The 25,226-nt window shown below is 41.9% G+C and overlaps 1 protein-coding gene across 4 annotated transcripts in view; it reads left to right on the top strand.

Annotated features, from left to right (window-relative positions):
- The window catches only part of LOC122615223 (protein spire), a 38,853-nt gene that overhangs the window by 5,539 nt on the left and 8,088 nt on the right, over positions 1–25,226 (top strand). For 3 of the 4 annotated variants that reach the window (XM_043790177.1, XM_043790179.1, XM_043790180.1), the window contains 8 exons: positions 5,103–5,170; positions 18,092–18,209; positions 18,643–18,752; positions 20,340–20,457; positions 20,520–20,602; positions 24,003–24,133; positions 24,452–24,563; positions 24,860–24,992. In XM_043790177.1, the coding sequence (XP_043646112.1) occupies positions 5,103–5,170; positions 18,092–18,209; positions 18,643–18,752; positions 20,340–20,457; positions 20,520–20,602; positions 24,003–24,133; positions 24,452–24,563; positions 24,860–24,992 (873 nt within the window). The remainder of the gene's footprint in view (positions 1–5,102; positions 5,171–18,091; positions 18,210–18,642; positions 18,753–20,339; positions 20,458–20,519; positions 20,603–24,002; positions 24,134–24,451; positions 24,564–24,859; positions 24,993–25,226) is intronic. The other variant, XM_043790178.1, reaches the window with a different exon arrangement.

Here is a 25,226-nt window from a genome sequence, read left to right as displayed (position 1 = left end):
TTGATAAGCTATAATGTGTATTGTATACATCTGATAAGGTTCTATTTATGGGAATATATTTAAACTATGGCCCGTCTACAAATGTATTATAACATAGGTATATAACATAACATATAATAAGGGTATTATAACAGATTTGTAGTGATACTGTGGTAGTCTTAGATATAATAGCAACATTTGTGATAAGCTTGACTTCTATTTATGGAATTATGAGACTTCGAAAAGAAATGTACTAAACTCTTGGTTAAACCAATTAGTCGCCATACTACAATAGTATTTCGAAGATTAGATTATTTGATTAGGCCTAGAGTCATAGATTATTATAGATTCAATCGACCTTGTTGGGATTGGTCAAGTTAAATTAAAGACAGGTGCTATAATCTTGTTAAATTCTAAACAAACGTTTGTGATCTACGTTCCTTTAGAATATAAAACAGTAGGGTTTGCTTCCCTAACCTCCGTGTACGTTAAGTGATTAAAAGTTATTTATCAGAAATTGATATCTAACTTGATGGTAACTAAACGAAAATAATTTAGGTAAATCCAATTCAGTATTCGAAATCCCACATGCATTTCATTTTTTGCACCGTCTATCGCAATCGCATAACAGTTTAATTTATATATTCGTGAGATACATTCATCTTCAGCCGCCGATCCCATTTCGCTTGACACATTTACTGCGGGGCGTGGGCGCCTCCGGTTGGGGTAATTCACCTTGATGGCGATTTTTCACGGGCCACGATGACTGCGCAGGCGCACTAAACTGTAATCGAGACTCTCGCTTTCTACGCGGCTCGGTACCGCGCCTTGATGACTGTGAAATTAGACGGCGGACTCCAGATTGCCTCGAAGACTGAAGACTGTAGACTGAAGGCTGTGGAGCGGGTGGTGCCATATCGCTGTTATCATAACCGACTAACCGACCGACTGATTGACTGACTCCGGCTCAGTGAAAAACTCGAATCTCTTTCACTTTGCATATCGCCGGCGCTGAAATTACAATATAAATTTATGTACACGGCATACGTATGGAAGAAACAATCTTTAATCAGCATTTACGCTTTCATCTTTCACATTTCTCAAAGAGTGGAAACAACACCAGCAACGCTGCCATAAACAAAATTGTTGTTGGACCGCAGCAGCAACCTGTTGACGAGTCTGAATATCTTTTTTTTTTTGAGATACAGATGCGCGGATAGCCGGCTATTTTCAGTGGATATTTGGCCTGACTTTGGCTTCAGCTGCAAACTATTTTTATTTGGTGGCGAATTTGCATAGTCTGCATATCTTATGAATTTGTTCGTCTATTTGTCGGCGTTAATTTGGTATCGGGGGCTATAAATATTCACATTTTGCTCTTTCTCTCGAGATCACAAAAGATGAAAGCAAGAGTGACATTTGAAGCGGTTCAGGCCCAAAATTGGGAATCTTTTGTCCCCGCCCTTTGTAGGGAATTATATTCCAGACCTTATGCAATATTGAAAATACACGCACGATAATTAAAGAATGGGAATTGTGGATATTGTGGTTTTTGGGGCTAAGTTCGGAATGCCATTCACTTGATTCGGAATATCTCTGGCAGGAATGGTTACTTCACAGAGGTTACAATCGGATTGTGTTAAGCTTTTGTGGGCAATGTACGTTTGTATTGTGAATTTCCTTATGATGTAAGAAAGCAGCCATCAATGAACGTCCGAAAAATAGACTGGGAATTTGGTTGGCAATATGGTTTTTGAGTTAATGATCTTTTGGGGTAATCTTTAAGCTTATGTTGTGGCTTACGTTATGGGAAAATCGGAAGTCTTCTACTAAACGATGAAATTTTGAAGTAACAATTGTAACATTGAATCTCAATAGCTTTATACAATAGACCAAAACTTATTAAATTAAAAAAAAACCCATTTTGATTCTGTTTAAAGTGACCAAGTTTAGTTACGCTTGATTATTGAGTAATCACTCCGAAAACCAACGCCCGTAATTACGTTAATTGGCAACAAACTATCATTTCCTGATTCATTTTTCATCCGCGCTTATTAATTCATTTATAATTTGAATGCATAGACGCGGCAGGCACTTAGGTGTAACCAAAACAAAGCCGAAATGAATCAGAGGCGAGGAGGAAACTCATCAACCGCTCATTGCCCGCATTTGATTGATAAATACTTTAAATATGCCTATAGTTGATGTAAATATCCATCGCCACGTGAAACACATGCCAAAAGCATTCGCCGTCTTTAAATTATGGGATAGAAAAGAGGTTCAAAGGCAGTGGCAAAATATGGTCTTTAAAATGCCGACGATTTGTACGTTTATAACGCTTCAACATATATCGCTGCGTCTTAATAATTTTGCTCACAAATCTGCATAGATTTCGTAGGTTTTGCACAAATTATTTATCAATTTCTATAAGATATGTAAGATATGTAAACCAAAAAAAACCCAGTCAGCGTGCGGTTGCCGTTGACTTGCACATGACTTTGCTGACATTAGAAAGTAAATTGCCATGAGGCCACTTGGTCAACCACCAGAGCCGTGCACTTCACCATCACCTCTACCACAAAATCCTACAGCAACATTTATAAAACTTTATTATATAGTTTCCATTGAACCTGATGAAATGCAAGTGGGATGATGAGATTGCCGAGGCTGTGGCTGCCAAACAATTGGAAGCCGGGCTGGCAAAGTGCTTGGCTTTACTATTATTAATTGGATTCGACGGGAAGAAAATCCATTGTCTGACCCTGAGACTGGTCGCCGTGTACTTCGATGTTTTTCGCAATTTTCCAATCGGAAATGCAATTTTTCCCATTCAATTTCGAATGTCCACGCTTTAGAGCGGTTCCCCGGCAATCTAATCTTATCGAAATGGGTTCGTTAATTTCTTTTTTTCCAGCGAGCAAAGTGCACAACACCATGTGTATAGGAAAGTAGAATCCAACTCTATTTGGCAACCAATGTCGGATCGCCAATTAACTGACTTGAAATTGACGCATTGACCGACCGGTGATTCATTCCAAGATAGGGCACTGTGATTTTATACATTTGGTCAACTATAAGGCCACTATTTGTGAAAATCAGAGGATTGCGACTAATATTAACTATTAGATTTAGAAATGTTATCAACAAAACTAGGAATGACTAGGAATTGAAGTAGCAATTACCCTTTCTTTATAGCCATTTACTTCTTACTCACCATTTACTTCTTAACTGATTGTTAAACAAGGTAATGGACTAGATAATCTAAGATATGAAACGCAGATGTGAAATCATATAAAATGGACTGGCTGATCGATTATCTCAACATATGGCAAATAAACTGCAACTTTTAAGTACCAACAGCTGTTTCTGAGTTGCCGGATTCGCTGAGAACTTTCAAATTGTAACGCTCACTAGCTAATTCAATAACGCTCAATCAAAAGCACATGTTGCCAGCGAAAAAGCGTTACGACTGTCTCATAAATCAAGCATTAATAAAGACCAAATTTGAGCAAATTTCGACCGTATTCGCAGATGGCAGCGCATTCTTTTCATTTGAAATTCTTTGCTTAATGTCAATTAATTATTTGTTGGAACCGACGGTCTGCCTCGAAGCTTTATATTTGTTATTTAATTATTAAGTCGCGGCATGTCGTGTCCGCGTTGGAATTTTGGGATGAATTTGCCTAGAACCCCAAAGTTACCTCTTTTTGACTCATTTCCTGCGAAAGTGATGGACAACCCAGCTGGAGTACGAAACACATCATAATGATATCATGCTGGGCACTCGAGCTCATCTTTTATTTTCGTGTTCAGCCTTTTTTGTACTATTTTTTCGGTTTTCGGTTTATTTCCGAAAACTGTGTTCTGGTTGTTTGACCCGCTAACTTCGTTAACCTCTAGTTAGGTCCAGAGTTTAATGCGGAACCAACACAATGGAGGGCCAAAAGAGCTAAGATCAAATACCCGTAATTCATGGGCCTTATGAATCACTTCGGGATTGTATAAGTTTTTATTACCGTAGAAGTAAATCAGGTAGGAAACTCTAATTATGAAGTTTAAGACCGGAAAATTATTTGTATTTCGAGATGGAAACAAGGGTAAATGATATACATATATGATTTTATTTGGATAAAACGAAATGCCATTATTTCGATAAACTAAAATGCATAAAAATGCAAACAGCTCCGTCAATACGTTCGTGAATATTCCATAAATTTAACGTACTCCACTGGGTGCTAAGATAGCAAAATCAAGTTGATTGCAATAATATCTGCCTATGTGGGTATTTAAAGTTTGGGTGTACCAACCGGTTGGTCAGTCAGTCACGCTTAATAAACTGCAAAGTGGAATTGCTGCGCCATGATATGGGGGTACTGACTGCCCTCCCCCTTTTATACCGCTGTCCACCCCTTTCTCCATGGCTTTATTGTCGCAGATTGTATGAAAAGCCGGCCGGTCAGCCAATCAAACCGAAAAAAACCAACTCGGGCACCTTGGAATGAGCGTCGAGTAGCGGCGCGCTGAGTCAACTATTTTTTTAGTTGAAAATTGCATTTAATTGTTTAACAAAATGCCAGGCGCGTTATATGGCTTATAGAGATATGAGTTATAATACAATTGCTCGGCATGTCCATTGACAATTTTCTGGACCGCACCGCCCCACCCCGCCAAGTCGCCAAGTTGCCAGTCAGCAGTTGCCAGCACCACCTGTCCCAGTCCCGCTCCCAGTACCGCTCCCGATACCGCTCCCTGTACCGCCGGTCTACCCCGGTATCTGTCTGTCTGCACAACAAGTTTATGATTGCTGAACCCGTTTCCAAGCACTGGTATTTGTTATTTCTGTTACAATTTCTGCCCGCTTTTCCCCCTTTTTTATGCACTGGGCTTGGCCATCAAGTGCGGAAGTTGCAGAGCTAAGAAAACAAAAATTGAAACTCGAAATGTTTGCATATTTTTAAAATGCAATTGGAAAGGTGAACAATGTCTGCTGTTGTTTGGCTTTCTGTTTAATTGCAATTGACTCGTTTCTGATTTTCCGCTAACTGTAATCGAATTTATTAATTGCACTCGCACTAAGTCTTTATAATTTACAATATTTAATCCCCCATTTGTTTACTCAACAGCTTTCGACAACAGCAATCACCACCATCATCATCACCATCACACGCCGCTCGTCGTTTCGCATAGAAAGGTGAGTTTGACATCGATTGATTGGTCCATGAGTATTTCATTCTTGTTCCCGGGGCTTTAATGGATCGTAAAGTCTTTGTATATCGTTCTCGTGTCGGCCAGTTGGCGACTATTAAGTGCCCTCAGATTACAGATTAGAAGTACGGCCTGTAAACTGAACTCAAATGAGTTCATTTCGCTGTCTTGCTACGGTTCCGGTTTCGACTTAAATTAAGCTCTAATGATTTATGATAAAAGAAATGGGTTCTAAGCCCCGCAGCGCCGATTTCGAATCAAAGGGGCGGAAGAGTTGAAACAAGAACGGATTAATATCGGATCGTAAGACGCGTTAAGTGTCGCTTGCATGGATTAGATTTTAACTGCACTGCACTAATTACCGCTTAGCTCTTAATAATCTGGTTATAGTAGGGTTTTAGTAGTGTTATCACGGAATGGTTCATGTCTTTTTACAAACCAGAGAGAACGCAACGAAAATCAAAATTTGAATCGGAATGTAAAAGACGCATTTATTGTTCCCAATAACGATGACATATACTTCGAAAAAATAATTTACAAAGTACGCACTGCTGCTTAGAAAACGGCATAGTTTTCCAATGGTTTGTACAAGAGATTGAGGTGCTGAATCAATTGATTGGTTATCTAGGCTCCTCAGTTTCTCTGCCGTACTAGCTCCACCCATGCTCTTTTCAATCAGCCCCAACGAAGTCCCCCACACGAACTCCTATCTCGAAAGGCCCAGAGCTGACATCAAATTGAACAGGCCATAAAACAAAATGAGCTACAACCAGTGAGACGAGCTCCCTAGCATAATGTGTGAAAGTGTTGGCGGCGCAACAGCACCATCAACGATTTTATGGCAATTTTAGCAGATGTTCAACACAGCCGCACATGCGAAAGTATTGCCCAAAAAAAAAGTACTACGAAGAATGCACTGTAAGGTTTCAGTTCCCATAGGCCAAAAACTAGAGAGCTACAGAAAACTTAAAACGAACCAAAGAGCTGAGGAAATGCGCAGGCGCAACGCGGGAGAATTCACATGGCGATCGTTAGCAACCCTGCTTGGAGGCAGGCTTGGATCTCCGCGGGGTAATTAAATCAGTAAGCAACTGCAGCCACAAGAGGGCCAACTGCATTTTGGGCCCAAGAAGATCGTAACATGGAAGCGCCAAGTTTCTCCACGCCTGGAAACTTTAATGTATCTTTTAGTTTGCCCCTCGTTGTTTTCTTTCCCCGACCACATTCTGCAAACTATATAGATGCCGTTTTCAATTAAGTGTGCTTGCCGTAATGGATGTGTGTGGGAAATATGCATGTTTCACCGCTCGATGGAGGTCGTTCTTTGGGTATACTAGCTATATATTCATTCTACCCAAATCGGACAAGGCAGCTCTATTGTCTTTGGGGTTCATGAGAACCCCCGCCGCGCTGTAGTTACCTTAACATTCCTATAATTTACGGTCTTAGAAGACCCCATTTAAGTCGAGTAGCACACATTCCCTCACAAATATGAAAAGACGGAGGGAATTGTTTTGTAAATAAGATCAGGTTTCAGTTAAACTTATATTTCAAACTATAATTGGTAGCCAATCTTATGGTAAATTAAAAAAGTTGAAAAGAAGATGTGCTCTGTACCATATAATGCTGCGTTCAGGAAATTAAATGGTTGGTTTAAAGTTAATGCTTTCAATACTAAAATACTGAAAAGTATTTATTTTATTTTAGGTTTTACAATCGATGTCGTTTAAAGATATCTTACGTAAAAAGTACACTTAGGATCACAAAATCAAAGTCAACGTTGAAAGTATATATCAATTAGCTTGACCACCCCATCGTGAGCCCCCTAAATTACGATCCACTAAATCAAGCCGTTTCAGCCGTCAGTGGCTGAAACAAGCTGAAATTGGACAATATTATACAACAATTGCAAAAATTACCCAGGGGATGGTGGTTGCTGGTAAGGTTAGCCCGCCCCCCAAAACGAAAAGGGGCTGTAAAAGTGCGAGTGCAATGCGCAAAAATGTTCATTTGTTTGCCTAAAGCCCCGACAACAATTGAAATTGAGTGGAAAAACAATTGCCGGAGACCGAAGACTTCGGCGTTAAGAGTGACAGCGCGTGCAGTGACATTTTCCGCTCGAAAATGCACTTTAGGCATGTTTGACCTTTGTTTTGGGTACCCAGTCATTCCCATCGCCAAGTTGGGGTTATGCAATTGCCCGAAGGACAGACCGAAGCAATGAGATGCGATGCGATGCGATGCGGAACTTGTGGCGCCTATCATATGACAAACCAGAAATCATAATCATCGTCATTGCATATTATGCAAAGTACAAAAATCGATGATCACATATACTCGCTAAGCGCCCGAAAGATAGAAAAGAGATATGTTTATGGTTGCAGATACAAATTGCAGCTGGAAGGCAGCCCACTAACCGCAGAAGTCTTCATCGCTTTTCGAGACCCGAACTCGTGATCTGCAACTAGCTCCCTAGCTGGCTAGTTGAAACGACTAACAAGCTGACTGACTGACAAAATGGCTGACTGACTAAATGACAGGCGGTCTGCCTTATGGGGATGCGGACTAGGAAGTCGATTGGCGAATTTCTGCGGTCTGCCCAGCCTACTAAGGTCGTCTAGAAATCCGTAATCCATACCCCACAAAAGTGAGTCAATCGGTGATGCGCTTCGCCACACTCCACTGCTCACTGGGCAAACAGCCGAAAAAAACCTTCGAAAGTACATGTCCCCACACCATCCAATTTCTTCCATAAGTTTGAATAAGGGCTTGGTCGGCTCCATTTGTTGCGCTTGCATTGCCATAAATAGCGTATCATAGAGTTCAACTTTGCAGTGCATAGGGGCACTTCTGTAATTGGTTTATGGATTTCCGATATTGTTTGGGTGCGCCACCTACCCGAGGGAATCGAAGTCGGAAATCGGTGGCTTTGGCAGCTTTGGCGGCTTTTCGGGGCCGCCAAATAGGATTACTTCGCTTGACAGGCTGCGGTAATATTTTCTGGGCTCTTTAATTGTCTTTTATTGGGTTATACGGGCGAATTGCCAAATAGGGAAAGGCATAATTAAGCTGGGTGATTTTAATGTTACCAGAAGACAGTTCCGGATTAAACTGCTAACGTTTCGTAAAGGTCATGTTATGTAACTAGCAGCCATATTTTTCTAACCATTTGATCTATCTAAAATATTATCTCATACGCGACATGGAATTACTACATTTAATTGACTTCATTATACAACATACTGCGAAACTATATTTCTTACCTTCACGTGATACAATTAAGTGTAGTTCTGGTCAAACACTAGATTACTGAATTTTACTATACCACCCAAGGCTGTTGATATCTGGTGACTAAGCATCCCACAATCTAATTCCCTTTAATGGCGCCAGGTTGAGAAATATACTTTACATGTGTCTTAAAACCTTTGCTTTTCAGCTCGGTACCTTGTTTTCCACCTCCATAGCGTATTCTCCCGCCTAAAATATAAATTCATTACACCAAACAAACAATTATTTGGTTATGAAACCGTTTTCGGCTGTCAGGGCTAACAGTCTCGTGCAAAGAGTTTTCGTATCTCCAAAATAGATAACCACACGATGTGCAGAAGCCGTGGCCCAAATATCATAGATATCGGGTGACACACCGTAGGCCAGTGTAATTTAATGCGCAGCTGACTTCAATTTCATTCAAAATTGGTCGGAAAGTCAGTTAACCTGGACAACCTGGACATCGATTGGGATAAATATTTTCGCAGTGAAGTCAATGCCGTGCGATGAGCAATTACCAATGCAAACTGCGGTGCGAGATGAAGGCTTTATGATTACTCCGACCTAATATTAGCCCCCAAAGGCGTGCAAATTATTTACTGTAAATATTATGCATAAAATAGGGCTCTCAGGTTTCGTTCCTTTCCGCCTCAAAACTCTTTCTCGAATTGCTTTGAAAAATTTAACGAAATAAGTCATCGCTTTTTCAGAGCGTGAACAGCTGGCCTACCTGTTCCATTTAACTGGCCCGCCCGTACTTTTATGGGTTCAGCTCGTCCCGATATATTCGTATGCCGTATGCTCCGGTAGCAACAACATCAGCAGCAACACAGCACCAGCAACGAGCAACAGTTGCTGCCACTTCCACTTGCAACTTGGGCTGCTGCTGGTGCTTCTGCTGCCGTTGGCCAGCTCCAAAAACAATGAGTCGCCTCTGGATGGCGACTTGGTTGAGTGCCTCGCCGTTTGCTTTATGCTTCGTCTGGTTCTCTGGTTTTTGCTCTGGTTCTCTGACTCCGGCTACCCCTCGACTCTGGATTTGACTGGCTGCTATAGGCACGCATTTATAATAGGCGAAAAACGGCGCAGTGGGTCGATGCTTACACTTTCAGTGTCCAAAGCCAAAGGAAATACAGTTAATTCGGGGAATGAATCTATTGTTATTGCAAACATAATAGATAACCCAATTCGAACATCCAAAATAATAAAATGGTACTTGTAGTACACTTTCATATGTTCAATAAGACCACTTCTGCATTTGCAATGGATTCATTTGCATACTTTGTTTTCTTTGCATTCAAACCTATTCTGAGTTCTCACCAAATTTCTCCAGCAAACCAAATACTTGGTCCCACTGTGACACTCGACTCCTGCTGCCTGCTCGCCTTGGTGACGGCGCAGACGCATCGCTCCATGGCCCATTGTTCTAGGGAATCAATCAATGGAGCAGGCACAGCACCAGAACTGCCAAGAGAACGGGTATGGGAATTGTATGAGGATCACACGGGATGGGGATGATGACCATGTTGATGACGATGACAACGCGCGCACGACGTCAACATAAAAGTGTCGATCAACTAAACCTTCTCGGGCCTGCGGATGAAAATGATGGCCGAAAAGGGAGTGGAATTGGAAATGGTATATATGGGATACGGAGGAAAAGTTTGAGAGGCAGCCAAGAGGCAAAACTTCATGGCTCGGCGGAGCTGGTGCTACGGGATTGTCTTTGGAGCTGATTCTATGGAGCAATTGTATTCACGACTGTCTGTAATTGCATGCACCGCCGTGCTTTTGCACATACCTTTAACATAAATACACTGAGCAAAATTCGAAGTTGAAATAAGCTCTTTACTAATGAAGTTAAGGCCTTAAATATATTGAGTATGAAATCAATTGTTTAATCAGGCAGTTTTAAAAATTATTATCCACATATTCTGCCAGTAGAATTGATATTAATATTAATAATATTCCTCACCCGTTTCTCGAAGATTAAAGGAGTCTGCCAGATTCCTGGTGCAGTATGTATTCTAGATACATATGTATATTCTTGATCCAGGATCACTATCTGAATTGATCTTCCCATGTTCGTTCCTCTGTCTGTCTTACTTTTGCTTATTCATCTACATGCCAAACGTTGCTCGAATTAAGAAAACTATTTAGCCGCCGGTATGTAACGTTTATGATGAAGAAAATCTGTTAATATCCGATTCTCCGTTCAAAATTTGTTTGACAATAAAAAATGCACTTTTCGGCTAAGAGCAATAGTCGGATTTAATAGGATTGTAAAATAGCTTTTCGTCACAAAAGTTGATAGTAGAACTTTTGTATGTCGAAGCCATATTACATCTTATTTCCCATTATTTTTTAAACTGCATATTCTACAGACTTCAACCTTTTGAGCGCCTAAATAAACACTTAGCATTTGAATTGAATGCATGTCAATATTTGACGCCCGAGGCCGCTCCCCCTCCTGCTCTTCGATGACCGTTAGGCAAACAAAGAACAATTCAAGATCCGAAAATCCACAAGGAGGCCCTCAAGTAGCGGCCACACTCGAAATTAGAATAAATGCCAACGTCCAAGTCGTTGCACTTGGGATTTCTATGTGGGAATGAAGCCATAATTCGTGGCTCTCGCTGGACGAAACCCAACCCATTGAAGCCCATTCCTGGGGCTGCCAGTTCGTGGCACATGGACGTGATAAAGGACTCATTAAAACATCACTTCAATGGGCCGGCCCAGCAGCCCCCAAAGACGAGATGCAGTTGGGGTCCAGGCCACGGGTTTGGGCCACAGATACACACCAATGCCAGGCACTCACTTGTTCAATTGCTCTGCCACTTCAAGACCCCCAAAACAACACTCCAAAAGCGAACCAGTCTTTATTTGATACCCTTTGTCTTTTTGGGTGGTAGGAATGGGTGGGCTATTTAAACGTTAAGCGTTATTTCTTTAGCTTTTAAACGCAATCTCTTGAATATTTCTAAAGTTGCAATTACGTTTTCTTTAATAAACTTATCAAATGTTATTAAGAAATTAAGCAAATAGTATCTGTGGTGGTCTACAGATTATAATAGGGCAATGTCAATTTAGATACATTTTTCTAAACGATGAGTATCAGGAATTCGCCAACATCTTTTATAATGCAAAATGGAAAGAAGACGCCGAACAAGTTGCTGGTTCGCTTGGGAGAGTAACAGTTACTTTTCCAACATACATACACGGATATGTACGTGCAGCGTATAAGTATATATATGTATCTTTCTAATTTTTTGGGACCTGCCTGCACATAGAGGAGTTGCTGCTGGCGTCCAGTTTGGAGCCCGTCATGGGAAACCTCTGGCAACTGGTTGCCAGTCACGAGTTGGTCCCGGCACTAGCCATTCTATTCTATTTGCCAGCTCCGACTTCTCTTGGCCAGACTCGATTCATAGGCACACTTGCAATTTTGTGGCATTAGGGGTGTAGTGGTGGCTATGACCGCTACACAGGGCGAAATAAATAAAACTTGAGAGCACATATATTATATATATTGAAACTAAAGTGCCTATCAACTTATTTTCTAGTCTAGCCCTATTCACCTCCAATCTGTATATATGTGAGTTTCTATGCTTTTGCGGCTCATGATTTCGTTGTTACCATTTTTCATGTTTTATGTCGAAGATAACAGCAATATTATAAAGATGTAAAGCCCGTTTTTATGACCAATTTCGGGCGTATATTTTTTGCGACGTGTTCGTGGTCTTTTGATATCGAGGGGCAGTTCAGTTCAGAGCGGTTCGACTGAGTTCTGCAGTCATGTGCGCGTATTTCAATTTCTGTTTTGGTCCGCCGGTGGTAATACGTACGGTACTTGAGCCAATTACCCAATTAAACGCCAGCGTTTTGTGCTATCTCATCCTCGCCATCAGTACCAGTATGATCACCACCCCCTCTGGTTTCCCCCTCGTACCGTTCCCCCATGCCGAACCGATCCCGATCCGCAGATGCCCAAATATTGATATATGCCGTTTTGTAGGCTATGGCCCCTTGGCAATTCTTCGATTCCAGTCATGTTCTAGAGGCGAGTACAATTAGCGTTTTGTTTCGGGTTCCGTTATAATGCTGTTAGGGATTACGCCCCACCTCGCTCCCCAAAATCCGAAAACTCGTTTATCGATTATTATCGATGCGTTGTCTGTCGGTCTGTCGGTCTGTTGTGACGCTGGGATCTTGGGTTTCAGTTTTTGATATTGGCGGCCGATCTGCTGGTTATTGCTGCTCATTGGTTGCTGTAGGGCTTTGATCGCAATCTCCGATCTCTCATTCTAAGCCTGTCTTTAAAAGAGGCTCTGTCTGGCTGTGTGCCCGAGAAGGCTTCTCTAGGTGGTCGGTTCTCCGATGTTGGGACCAGAGAACTTACCGGAACTGCATTAAGCGTTTTGATTGAGGCATTCGATATTGATGGATGGGTTGGGTAAACTGCGGAATTGGCGAAATAGGTTCCCATGGATACATGAGCAAACGACGGCGATGAGCAAATGGCTCTAATCTCCAGAATGGTCCACTGAGAAAAATTGGGCCTTTGACTGCGACCGAACATTAACAAAAATAATAGTAATAATTCAATGAGTCATATTATGCCAGTTGGTCTTGCAACTGGGCTTCCCGGTATCTCTCGCTGTGCCCTACATTCTCAACTCCATAATTGCCTTATCAGTTCTCAACAGATCGCATACTTGCCTCTTGCGACCGATTTTCAGGCCAAGAGCCAGTGGTATATGTATTTATGGTATCAACAAAGAAAGAAAATAATGGGAAATTATTGTTATTCACAATTTTAGACGTTGCGAATCGTGTGAATTACCGTTTTCTACATGAACATCAACTATAATCGTAGCACCAGCATAGTTATATATTGTACATAGATTTGTATGTATGTATATATATGTACATATAGAAAATTAACCCAGTTCGCAGGTCTATGCCGAAACAAACAAAAGTTTGCGAGGCAAACGAGTCGCTGGCAACAAAGACAAGAAAACGACAAAAGCAGACTCACCTGAAATCCACAAGGCAACATGCACCTCAAAAATGGGGTAGGCGAAAGGGGAAAGGTAAGAGGGCGGGGAACCACCTGCCTGATAATCATTTCCACTGCTAATTGCAGGCGGTCTTGGTAAAATGTGCAAATATTATTTCAAGACAGTTACAAATGCCGAGCCGCACTCATTCGCACTTAAGTCCTCGCTCATATTCACATACATTCGCATTCGCATTCACATTTATTTAGATTCTCATTCCCGTTCACTTTCCCCTGCTTGTTTAGGTGTGCTGACGACACCTTATCAGCAAGCTGTGAACGCAATTATTAGATGATATGCGGCTTGTGTGGTGCACCGTAAAAAGTATATATTGTAGTATATATTGGCTTATGAGTTTATGAAATGCCTTTAGTTAATGTAACTAAATGAATAACAGATCATGGCTTTGCAAAATGAAATAAATTCATATTAATGGCAGCTTTGCTGCTTTGCTGCTTTGCTGCTAGAGATATGTTTCCAGTGACCAGGAACCCCAACGTTTCCGCCTGTGTACCGCTCATATTCATAATTCTCTCTTGGCTGTTCGACTCTTGTCTTGAATTTGGGTCAAACATGCATACTCATTGGCCTCCCCTGCCATCTCCTTATCACAAATGATCCCCAGCCCCCGTGCCCCCGTGCCCCATGCCCCCTGCCCACCTGTCGCCCCTGTCATCCATCTTGGATGCCTGGCAGAGAAACTGGAAAATCTAAAATTGTATAACCTGCTTCCAGCCGGCCGAGATGTGGTTTGGTTTCCTTCAACCCACTAGTCTGTGGGCCGTACTGGGTCTTGGTCGAGAGCAGGCAGTTGGTCCCGGGTATCTCAGTATCTGCGGCCATAAATTTTAGCCACTTTGATCTTGCCACATCGAATGTAAAGTGCTTAATGGGCCCGAAACAGTTGACCGGGCTTAGCAAACAAAAATAGAAGAACAAGAGGCAAAAACCGAGCCTTTTGTGTGCGTGGCACAAAATTGCATTGTAATTTACAAAAATATTTCCAGTTCTCATTGTCTCTCCGCGCTTTTTTATTTATTTTACTTATTCTTGTTTTTGTGAGCTCTGTTCCCTAGAGATTTTAATCTTTGTCGCGAGCGTCGCCTTGTCAACGTTGTTGAGACCCCCCATTCCCTCCTAGAAAAACGAAAAAAGAGTTCCGACCGTTTTATGCTGCTTTACATTGGCGTCGCATTTTTTGCCGCTGTTGCTGATGCAGTTGCTGCTGCAATGTTGGAGTTGCTGCTGCCAACATTGATCACGACTGACCAGATAGCCTGGAGAAGTGGCCAAGTGGAGAGCTGCTTGTGCGCCGGCTGCCGATTGTCGTTTGCCTATATATACTATATTCCTCTTTATATATACGTATTTATACACGCCATTCTTTCTATGGAAACAATTGCATAAAATGTGAATCCTGATAGTGACAGAAAAAAGACGACGGCAGCCTCTAGGAAATGGTCAAGTCAAGTGGGTAGATCACAGAAAACAGTAGGAGATCGTAGACTCAAGACCGGAGAGGCTGGCCGCGAGCAAAGAGTGGAGGCAGATGACCAGACAAGGAGTTTATGATTCCCCCAGATGCTTAGGAGACAATGGGTAGTCATAATGGAGGATTGCAAGAGGCCCGCACATAAATACATCAAGTTTTACTCCGCGACTCGCAACTAAAGTTTCTTCTCTGAGAAAACTAGTTATGGCTCTAGAAATATTAGAACTGTTAGAAATCCTAGTAACTATTTTCCTGCTAAAACATGGCTTTTAGATGTATCTATAAGAATAAGTTCTATTACTTTGAATGTTACTTCCAAAAGAGTCCAGACTTTCATAGACTTTGATAATTTGTTTTACCTTTTCTTAATTTATTTTCATAACAAAAGCTAGTGTATTTTGCACTCGAATGGACAGTCGGCAATTACAGCTGCGCCCCAAAGTACATCCAAATATTCACACCTCACCAGACAGCCCTACTACTTCCCCTCCTACTATTAGTGTCGCCTGACTCAGCAGCTCCTGCTTATGTGCAAACTGCCCCAAAAAAGGGGAAAGCCAGAGGCAGTAGCCGATGAGAACCAACAGCCAGTATAGTTAATCCTCGGCGTGGAGGTCAGGCTAAAGGTTAAACTGACAAGATTGACAACGATGGGAGGTGGAGTGGATGTGGAGACCCTTTGTTCGCCGAAAACCGAAATGGAACTTTGGCAACTGGCTTACTATATAATTGCCGCATTGCATGTCCGTGGTTTCAACTTTGATATTAGCCCGAGTTCGGCGAGCAGTTTCTTTTAGTTTTCGTTTTTCGCTGAGAATTGGCGGATTGGGAACAGGCGCACCCTCGACAAAGACAGTCTCACTTATTTAGACTTGATGGAAGTATATGCAAAGTGGGGTAAAGAAATAGCCATAAAGTTAGTTGCCTTTGGCATATTACACTTTGCCTCATTACAGTTTACCATCCACAATGCACATTTCGAATCCAAAGATATTCCCAGTTCTGTTCTAACTGCTAATTGCATGGGAAAATTCACAAGCCAATGGTTCCTGCTTAAAAGTCGCCTGATTTGTACCTATATAGGCTGTCATTATACTCTTAATTGCTGGGTATGATAATTATAAGAAGACCTCGCCATCTCTCAGCCTGATGATGCCAACTTCTGTAATTATACCCGTTACTCGTAGAGTAAAAGGGTATACTAGATTCGTTTAAAAGTATGTAACATGCAGAAGGAAGCGTTTCCGACCATATAAAGTATATATATTCTTGATCAGGATCAATAGCCGAGACGATCTGGCCATGTCCGTCTGTCCGTCCGCCTGTCCGTCCGCATGAACGTCGAGGTCTCAGGAACTACAAAAGCTAGAAAGTTGAGATTAAGCATACAGACTCCAGGGACATAGACGCAGCGCAAGTTTGTCGATTCATGTTGCCACGCCCACAAACCGCCTTTAACTGCCACGTCCACACTTTTGAAAAAGGTTTTCATATTTTTTCATTTTTGTATTAGTCTTGTAAATTTCTATCGATTTGCCACAACTTTTTGCCATGCCCACTCTAACGCCCACAAACCGCCCAAAACTGCCACGCCCACACTTTTGAAAAAGGTTTTGATATTTTTTAATTTTAGTCTTGTAAATTTCTATCGATTTGCCGAACAACTTTTTGCCACGCCCACTCTAACGCCCACAAACCGCCCAAAACTGCCACGCCCAAGAAAAAGGTTTTGATATTTTTTCATTTTTGTATTAGACTTGTAAATTTCTATAGATTTTCCAAAAAACTTTTTGCCACGCCCACTCTAAAGCCTACAAGCCGCCAAAAACTGTCAGTGAGACTATCCTTCGCACTTCCACTAGCTGAGTAACGGGTATCAGATAGTCGGGGAACTCGACTATAGCGTTCTTTCTTGTTTTTAATAAGTTTTTTTTCTGATGAACTTCTAAAAGAATACGAATTTCCACAGTCATAAATTCAGTAAAATAAATCATTTATGTTCTCAGCCATTAAAATTGTTCATTGCATCTCAAACATTTATATGAAAATATAGCATCTTCTGGTTTAATGTTGTTTTTGGATTTGTTTTTCACCACTACATATTATAGTATTACCGTCTCCCATTTGCGCTCACTTGACTTCCACCTCTTCCATAATTTTCCCATTAATTATGTCTCTCAACCTTCAGCGCCTGCAACTGAAATTGCTGAGGTGCAACAACTGCAGATGCAATTCTTCGGCAAATGATGTAAGGGTCTCATACTCTACGGAGGTGCAAAAAACGCTGGAAGCGTTTAGCTGACATTTGTTGTCAACCTCTTCAGTGGTGCAGGCCCCCGGGTGGAAATGCCACTCGGCAATGCATCCACTGCACAGCTGTCACAATGTTTTATCATTTAATTTCCACGATAAAAACAAATCCATGTGAACGTGGCTGAGAAAATGTGCCATAATGTGCATTAAGTGTGTGGGCGGAGCCGCGGCGGCAACCCACGCGCAGATTTGGATGCGGATCGAGATTGAGATTAAGATTGGGCTGGCAATGAAGACGGGTTCACTGGCTGGGCTTAAAATAACGCCACCGAATTATTATTTAACGGCTTTGGCTTCTTCGGTTCGGATGTTTGGATGTTTTAACACCTTGTAGCTTTTTCGGCAAGTGATTTCGCCAACGCCAAAGTGAAAGTGAAACAACAGCTGACACTGCACTTGGCTGTTTGAAGTTGGCGCTGCTTGTTGCTGCACCTGAACTCTACAACTTCCCGAACACTGATTACATATAAATATATACACATACATATATATATGTATTTTCTGCTTTCCAACGAAGCTCCGTCAACTTCAAACTCCAATTAGAGTGTCAGTTTAATGAACTGCTGTCTGAACAAGGCACACAGAGTCCCCAACTCGCAGACTTCAGGGCTTCGGGGGGTTAACTCATTACACGCTGCACAATTTTTTATGGCTCATCGGCCCTAACCTTCGGCCCCAGCTTCAACTGCAGTTTGCTTTCGGCAATGCATGCCATTTTTTCATAGCCCTGTAATTATTATATTTAATATTTGTCCGTTTAATGTTATTGCAGATTATCAGCGAACTGGCGGAAATCGTCTACACCGCTTTGGATTACAATCTGCCGGAGGACGAAGAGTGCCAAGTGTCACAGGAGCTAGAGAATCTGTTCAACTTTATGACGGCAGATGGTGAGTATAGATTCTCAGCAGTGATAGGTTTGTCCTTTAAAACCCTAACGCCATGGATGATCATCAAGTGTGTTACTAGTCCAGCGTAAATTATTTGAGATAAGAGAACATTCGTGTTTGACATTATTTTCTTTGTGATCGTGTTGTGCTCGTTTTCTTTGTGACTCATGTAAATGCCATGTAGCTTAGAGGAGCAATTGAATCTCGTATTAAAGTTCCCCAATCGGAGGTCAGTTAATCATATTTGAGCAGGAACCTTCTGCAACGGAAAGCCCCGTTTATCGAGCTCCACGAGCGAAAACAAGATGAAGGTTAAGTGAGGCGGCGTGCCATGAATCACGTATTCTTTGTGATAAATTTAACAAAAATAATTATAATACAATAAACTCTATATTCAAACCTTATAGAGCTGATTGGATCTTGTTCATTGCAGAGGCAGACGATGATTGCATTGACGAGGGCATCGACGAGGGCGACAAGCGCTGGGACGACGAGACCGAGGAGGAGCGCAACGATACCAAAGAACTAGAGCACATAATCGAGGTGGGTTTCCAATTCGAGTCGATCGTATCTGACATTTGCAATCGGGTCGTGGCATGATGTGCCAAAAACAAGGCGCCCAAACCAAAACAATCCAATGCAAATCGAACTCCGAGCCAAGGGTGAGTCAGAGTCTTTCGGGGGTGCGCCAAGACTTGACCTTTTGACCAGGCGCGCATTCGCTCTATTTGCCAGCTCTGGCATAAATATAAATACTCGTATACATTGAGCCAATGCATCGATATTCATCGGTGGGAAAACTTGTTTGGCTCACGTTACAGTTAACCAAAGCACAGAAAAAATGCACAATCCAAACGCTGCAAATTAGTGTGCGCAGTCTACACGAAAAGTCTACGAAAATAACAAAATAAATATATTATTATTTATTAGGGATCCGGGTTCATCTGCTATTTATCTCGTTACATTTCAATCGCACTTTATTTTATGATCGCTAGTGAAACATAAGATCAAGATCTCCACTTCTCAATATCAATGCGACCATTTTTCTTTCTGTGCAGAAATCAAAGTAACTGGCTGGCAGATACTTGTTGTGCGCGTATCTGTATCGCGGCTAACCGCAAACATGCCGATTTAGTCCGGGTTCTAGTGAGATACCTAGCTTTTGATGCTCGGTCGAGCGACCGACTGGAAAACAATTTCAATTGCAGCTCGATTGCTTCGATATTAAATAACCGAAATAACCATAAAACCAAACGCTTTCGTAATCGTAGGAAATCAGCCGCAGATCTGTAAATCAGAAATCTGAATCTGAATCTGAAACCGCCTACCTGCCGCAGTTGATTGCGCTTGGGGAATGCTTCCGCGTTCTCCGGCAACCAGCGCATCATCTGCCGTCCCATTCGGTCCGCCGGAGATCCATTCGAGACCCACTCGAGGATCCCCGATTTGGCAGTGGGGCGTGTGATGAACCTCACACCGTTGCTGATTGAGCCGGTATCTTCGGTTCTGGTTGAGTGCTCTGCGAAGGGGCGGAGCTGGGTGGTTCTTCTCTAATGAGCCACTTTATGGAATTGACACATTGCTGTCAGGCAACAGTGCACAGTGAGTGGATCCCTGATCTTTTTCCACCTGCCTGACTTTTCTAGCACTCCACCGTTAAGTGGAAAAGTATCCGCAACTGATACTGATAAATTTGCTTTTCTCCAATGTCTGTGCTTCTCGTCTTAGATAAGATTTGTTTGGAGGAATTGAGTTGGTCGATACTCGCGATATGATTATCATAATAAGTGAAAGGAAATTGCCGAAGGCGTGAAACGTAATAAGCTTTTGGTACGCAGAACGTATGCATGCGGGAAATCCGCAGATAATAGTAGTCTTTCGAATTGTTCCAAGAATTTATTATGAAAAAATGTAGCTTTTATGGACGCTCAGAAAATAAATCAAAAAAATATACTGCAGCTTAATGTGATATATAAATACATAGGCTATAGTCGTGTGGCACACGGATAAGTTTGAAAACCTGATTATCACTGAATAAGGGGTTCTTGGATTGGTTTGTTATTCCTCACCTCATTTGAAGTTGTTATTAGTGCCTTTATTTTCTTTATTCATTTTATTATCCTCTAATAGACCTGCAGAAATCACATAAAAACCACCCTGCCAGAGAATCACTATAGAGCTGTCTGCAGAGCCCTCGTGACGGAGACCATAGAGCTCCGAGTATTTCTGCAGCAGGTCCTGAACAATGGTAAGTGCTACTACTGTCACAATATAGAAGCAACCTGCTAACTAATTAATAATCTAAATAAGCAGGTGCCGAGAAACTGATCAAGGCCTCGGAAACATCGGCCACCACGCAACAAGAACTGGCAAAGCTGGGCTTCAACGACTGGGTAAGATTCTTCAAGAGTGCCGTCCCCTTAAACACCAAGATACCATACCATACCATACCATACCATACCATACCATACCATACCATACCATACCTAAGTATAGCTAGGTTATGTAATGGTGCTCCACTAATGGCCTACAGTGGCGATAGCGACTCACGATTTGTTTGGCGCACCTCTTCGAACGAAAACATATGCCATGAGCCATCATCATCATAATCATTATCGCACAGATCACGAGCATTTGTGGCGGGGTTTTCCGCTCTGGGCTGGAATAAAAAGTGAACTATAACTATTTCAGGCATTGCCAAATAAAACTCACTTTTAATTTCAATAATTGGCCCGCGGTGGTCGCCTCCATTTTGGCCATCATCCTAATGAGTTCAACGCCGCTCCATTTGTGTATGTACTATGGGATATCGTGAGCTATTATAATGGACGCATATATCATCTATATATTTAGGCGTTCGGTGTGACCTTTGCCGAATGTGTCGAGGCCATCACAGGAGTTTGCCATCATCACATCGGTCCGATACCGCTATATCGCAGTCATACAACCTCTCAAACTCATTGAGACACACACGCAAATTGGCCAGGCACGCAAGCCAAAATTCACTCTTGTTTTGTTTCTGCTTCTTGTTGACTTTTTGTGGTGTGAAAAGTTATACTATAGTTGTCTTTACCGTTCGAGGTGTGTTTGATTTGTTCAATCAGATGGAAACCCAAGCCTTTCAAAGAATAGGTGGCAAAGTTTGCCCCCAAAAGTTGAAAAGGATGAGAATATGCTGAGTAGGTGGTTCTTTCGTTTCCAATGGCTTAAGATTGCACACTTTTTGCCTACTTCGGAAAATCTTCTTCAGGTAAACTATCCATATTTTAGCCATGATTATAAACCATATTGATTTAAAATAAAAAGCTATGATCGGTCGGAAAATATAGCAAGTATTTCAGTTGCCAATTAGTTGGCCCAAATTATTATCACCAACAAATTCAGAAATTACTTTATTTATATGAACTTCTAATTGCTCAATTTAATAATTATACCCGTTACTCGTAGAGTAAAAGGGTATACTAGATTTGTTGAAAAGTATGTAACAGGCAGAAGGAAGCGTTTCCGACCATATAAAGTATATATATTCTTGATCAGGATCAGTAGCCGAGTCGATCTGGCCATGTCCGTCTGTCCGTCCGTCTGTCTGTCCGTCTGTCTGTCCGTCCGTATGAACGTCGAGATCTCAGGAACTACAAAAGCTAGAAAGTTGAGATTAAGCATACAGACTCCAGGGACTTAGACGCAGCGCAAGTTTGTCGATTCATGTTGCCACGCCCACTCTAACGCCCACAAACCGCCTAAAACTGCCACGCTCACACTTTTGAAAAAGGTTTTGATATTTTTTCATTTTTGTATTAGTCTTGTAAATTTCTATCGATTTGCCAAAAAACTTTTTGCCACGCCCACTATAACGCCCACAAACCGCCAAAAACTGCCACGCCCACACTTTTGAAAAATGTTTTGATATTTTTTCATTATTGTATTAGTCTTGTAAATTTTTATCGATTTCCCAAAAAACTTTTTGCCACGCCCACTCTAACGCCCACAAACCGCCAAAAACTCTCCTTTGCACTTCCACTAGCTGAGTAACGGGTATCAGATAGTCGGGGAACTCGACTATAGCGTTCTCTCTTGTTTTGTTTCTGTGTTTTGAATCGTCAAGAGAGCCGCACTAAAGAAATTTATCAGAAGTTTAGGGCAGTAATCATTATAAAATAATATAAATTATTGGATCCAAGAAAGTAAATGTAGGCTTCATTAAATGTAGGAATCGTCCGAGGAATAAAAATCGCAAAAATAAGAAACCTTTGCGTGCGAAATAGACGACATAATTTATTCATTATTTGCCTATACTGGAGTACAAAAAACACAACCAGATAGTGAAATAGACCATAAATATTTTTATACCGTGCATTTGCATGTGCCGAAAGGCGGGGATTAAAAAATAGGGTGCAGCCGTGGAATTGGCCAATTAATTGGCCAGACATACACCATATATCATATGCGAAATGAAGACCTGGCAACAAATACAGTCGAGTGTGTTTATTTTGTGTCTTCTGTTTTGTTGGTATTGTGAAACGTAATTTGAGTTCATTGTAGAGCGTTGATTAAACGCCATCTTATCATTTTATACTTCTCCGATAAGAGTTCTCTACCTCTGTTTGGTCTATTGTTTATAGGGAGTGTTTTTCTTTTATTTGCACTCGTTTTTTAGCTACTGCCAAAAAAAGTGCAAGAAGTGTGTCTTTAGTCAGCGTTTTATCGTGTTTTCTGGGAAGACAACAGCCTTCAGAATGTCACACAGTCAACTGATTGTTAAAACACTTTTTGACTGAATTTACATTGTTTTTGTTTAGGCATTATAATGCTGGAATTGCGGAAATCTAGCTGGTTCTTTTTTATTACTATTTTTCGCGTTGGCTTTGAACGTGTTTTGCTGGGAGGGGAAAACGGTTTTCCGAGGAAATCTCTCTTTTTGGCAGACATCGCGTCTGTGTCTCGCCTAGCTGCCTTCGATGATGATGATGATTACGTATGCTAATTTTCGATCCAGACGATACCAATGTTGTACGCACATGGGCCAAAGTATTTCAAAAGCAACTGCAGATACATCCCAACTTTTGCGGAAGCTGCTCAATATGCTCTCAAAGTTGGCCTGATGTTGCTGCTGCAAGTTAATGTGGCAGCTGCTGTGTCTAATGCTGCTGCGGTGAGCGAAGTCGAAGCGTGGCGCGGCATCTTAATCGTTTGTACATATATGTGCAACATGGTGTCAAAACATGTGCTGCCATTGATGCCTTCAGCTGAAATCGGACCCTAGATGCGCTCCACCTTCCTCGGCCGTTTTGCATGTTTAATGAGGTGTCTCAAGATGCATGGCCACCAATTGGCAGCGTACAGGAAGGCGATGGCGAATGGAAAGTGAAATTGCGGATCACTGTTACATATCAGGCCCCATTGTGTGCTAAATAGTCTTCCTGCCATCGCGCAGCGTTCAACGCTCATTACTCATACGCACAGTTAACTTGTCATGCCGATGGATTGGATCGGTCCCCTCGCAGCGGGAGTCTAAATTATTGGCTAATTAAATAAAAATAATTGCAAAAGTGAAATGCACCTCTCACCACTCTGTCTGCTTGTTTTTCTTCCTGTCTCAAGCACGAACTGCAGCTGTGGAGGGCACTGCAAGTAGGTCCATGGTTTCATTGCATGTTCTCCATTTTGTTTGTTTGTTTGTTTGTTTGTGGACTGCCTGTTTCTATGTTTGTCGTGTCCCACATCTCCAGCGATCCGTCGCTGCTATCTAGTATTGGATCTCTATTGATTAACCACACCTTCCCGAATCCACAGGCACGCTTCTGGGTGCAGGTGATCGACGAACTGCGTCGGGGAGTGCGGCTGAAGAAGAGCAACCACGAGCGCACTCCCATCGAATACGAGCTGACGCCCTACGAAATACTCATGGGCGACATTCGAGCCAAGTGAGTACAAACCATTCGATATTTGAGTAACTTGGTTTTTAACAGGTGATATGCCATATATATATGGTGGTTACTTAGTTTTGTTTGTTTTACTTAATGATTATTAGAATAAATCACAAAATATTATACGATCACACGATATAGTAGTGGACATGTTGCTAACACTGATATAAGTGGTCTCTGTCTGTGCATATATAAAATAATTAGCACCGCTCACAGTAAAGAGAATATCCTAAAAACACTTTTTTGTAGCCAACAAAAGAATGAAAGCAATACCCAATCTAGAAATCGCATCTAACCCCGAATTTCTCTTTACAGAAAGTATCAGTTGCGCAAGGTGATGGTAAACGGCGATATTCCGCCGCGTGTTAAGAAAGATGCCCACGCCATGATCTTGGAGTTCATCAGGTCACGGCCGCCGCTGAAGAAGGTGTGTAAAGCCCCTAGTCCCAGTGCGCCAATGAATTCCCAATCGAACTGCACGGCCAGTACCCAAATCAACCGCAATCCCAACTGCAATCCCTCATCATCAAAATCCCCATTTGCCGCTTGCAGAGTGTGAAATATGAAAATATTGATCTTGAGGCTTTCCCTCCTTTCGACTTCATTTCATTTGCCGTGATTCCCCATTTTTTGTACCGAATGCATCAAATTGTTGTTCTCTTTTGAAATAAAAATTTTTAGTTCACTGTCCGTTTTTGTTTCTGTATTTTCCGGACCCACCAGGCCAGCGATCGCCAATTGGGCCCGCCGCGCATGTGTGAACCTTCTCCGCGGGAGCAGCTCATGGAGTCCATACGGAAAGGAACGGAGCTCAAGCAGATCACTCCGCCGGAAGCACCGACCCTCAAGGAAAGGGGTGAGTGATCCATGTTTAACTTAACTATTGAAACTAGACTTTTATATACAAAATAATTTTTTTGGTAAGACTACATACACTTGCATGTGTGGTAAGAGTACAGTGGGGCCAACTAATGGTTTCCCCTATCACTGACCTACCCTTCAAAAGGCCAAGCCCATTGTCAAAGGGAGACCTGTGCAGTTTGCACAACGCCTGCCAAAATAGATGCCGCCTCTAATCTTTTGCGGGCTT

The sequence above is a fragment of the Drosophila teissieri genome, chromosome 2R (assembly GCF_016746235.2).
Source record: "Drosophila teissieri strain GT53w chromosome 2R, Prin_Dtei_1.1, whole genome shotgun sequence".
Taxonomy (NCBI): Eukaryota; Metazoa; Arthropoda; class Insecta; order Diptera; family Drosophilidae; genus Drosophila; species Drosophila teissieri.
This window is presented reverse-complemented; position numbering and strand designations above follow the sequence as displayed.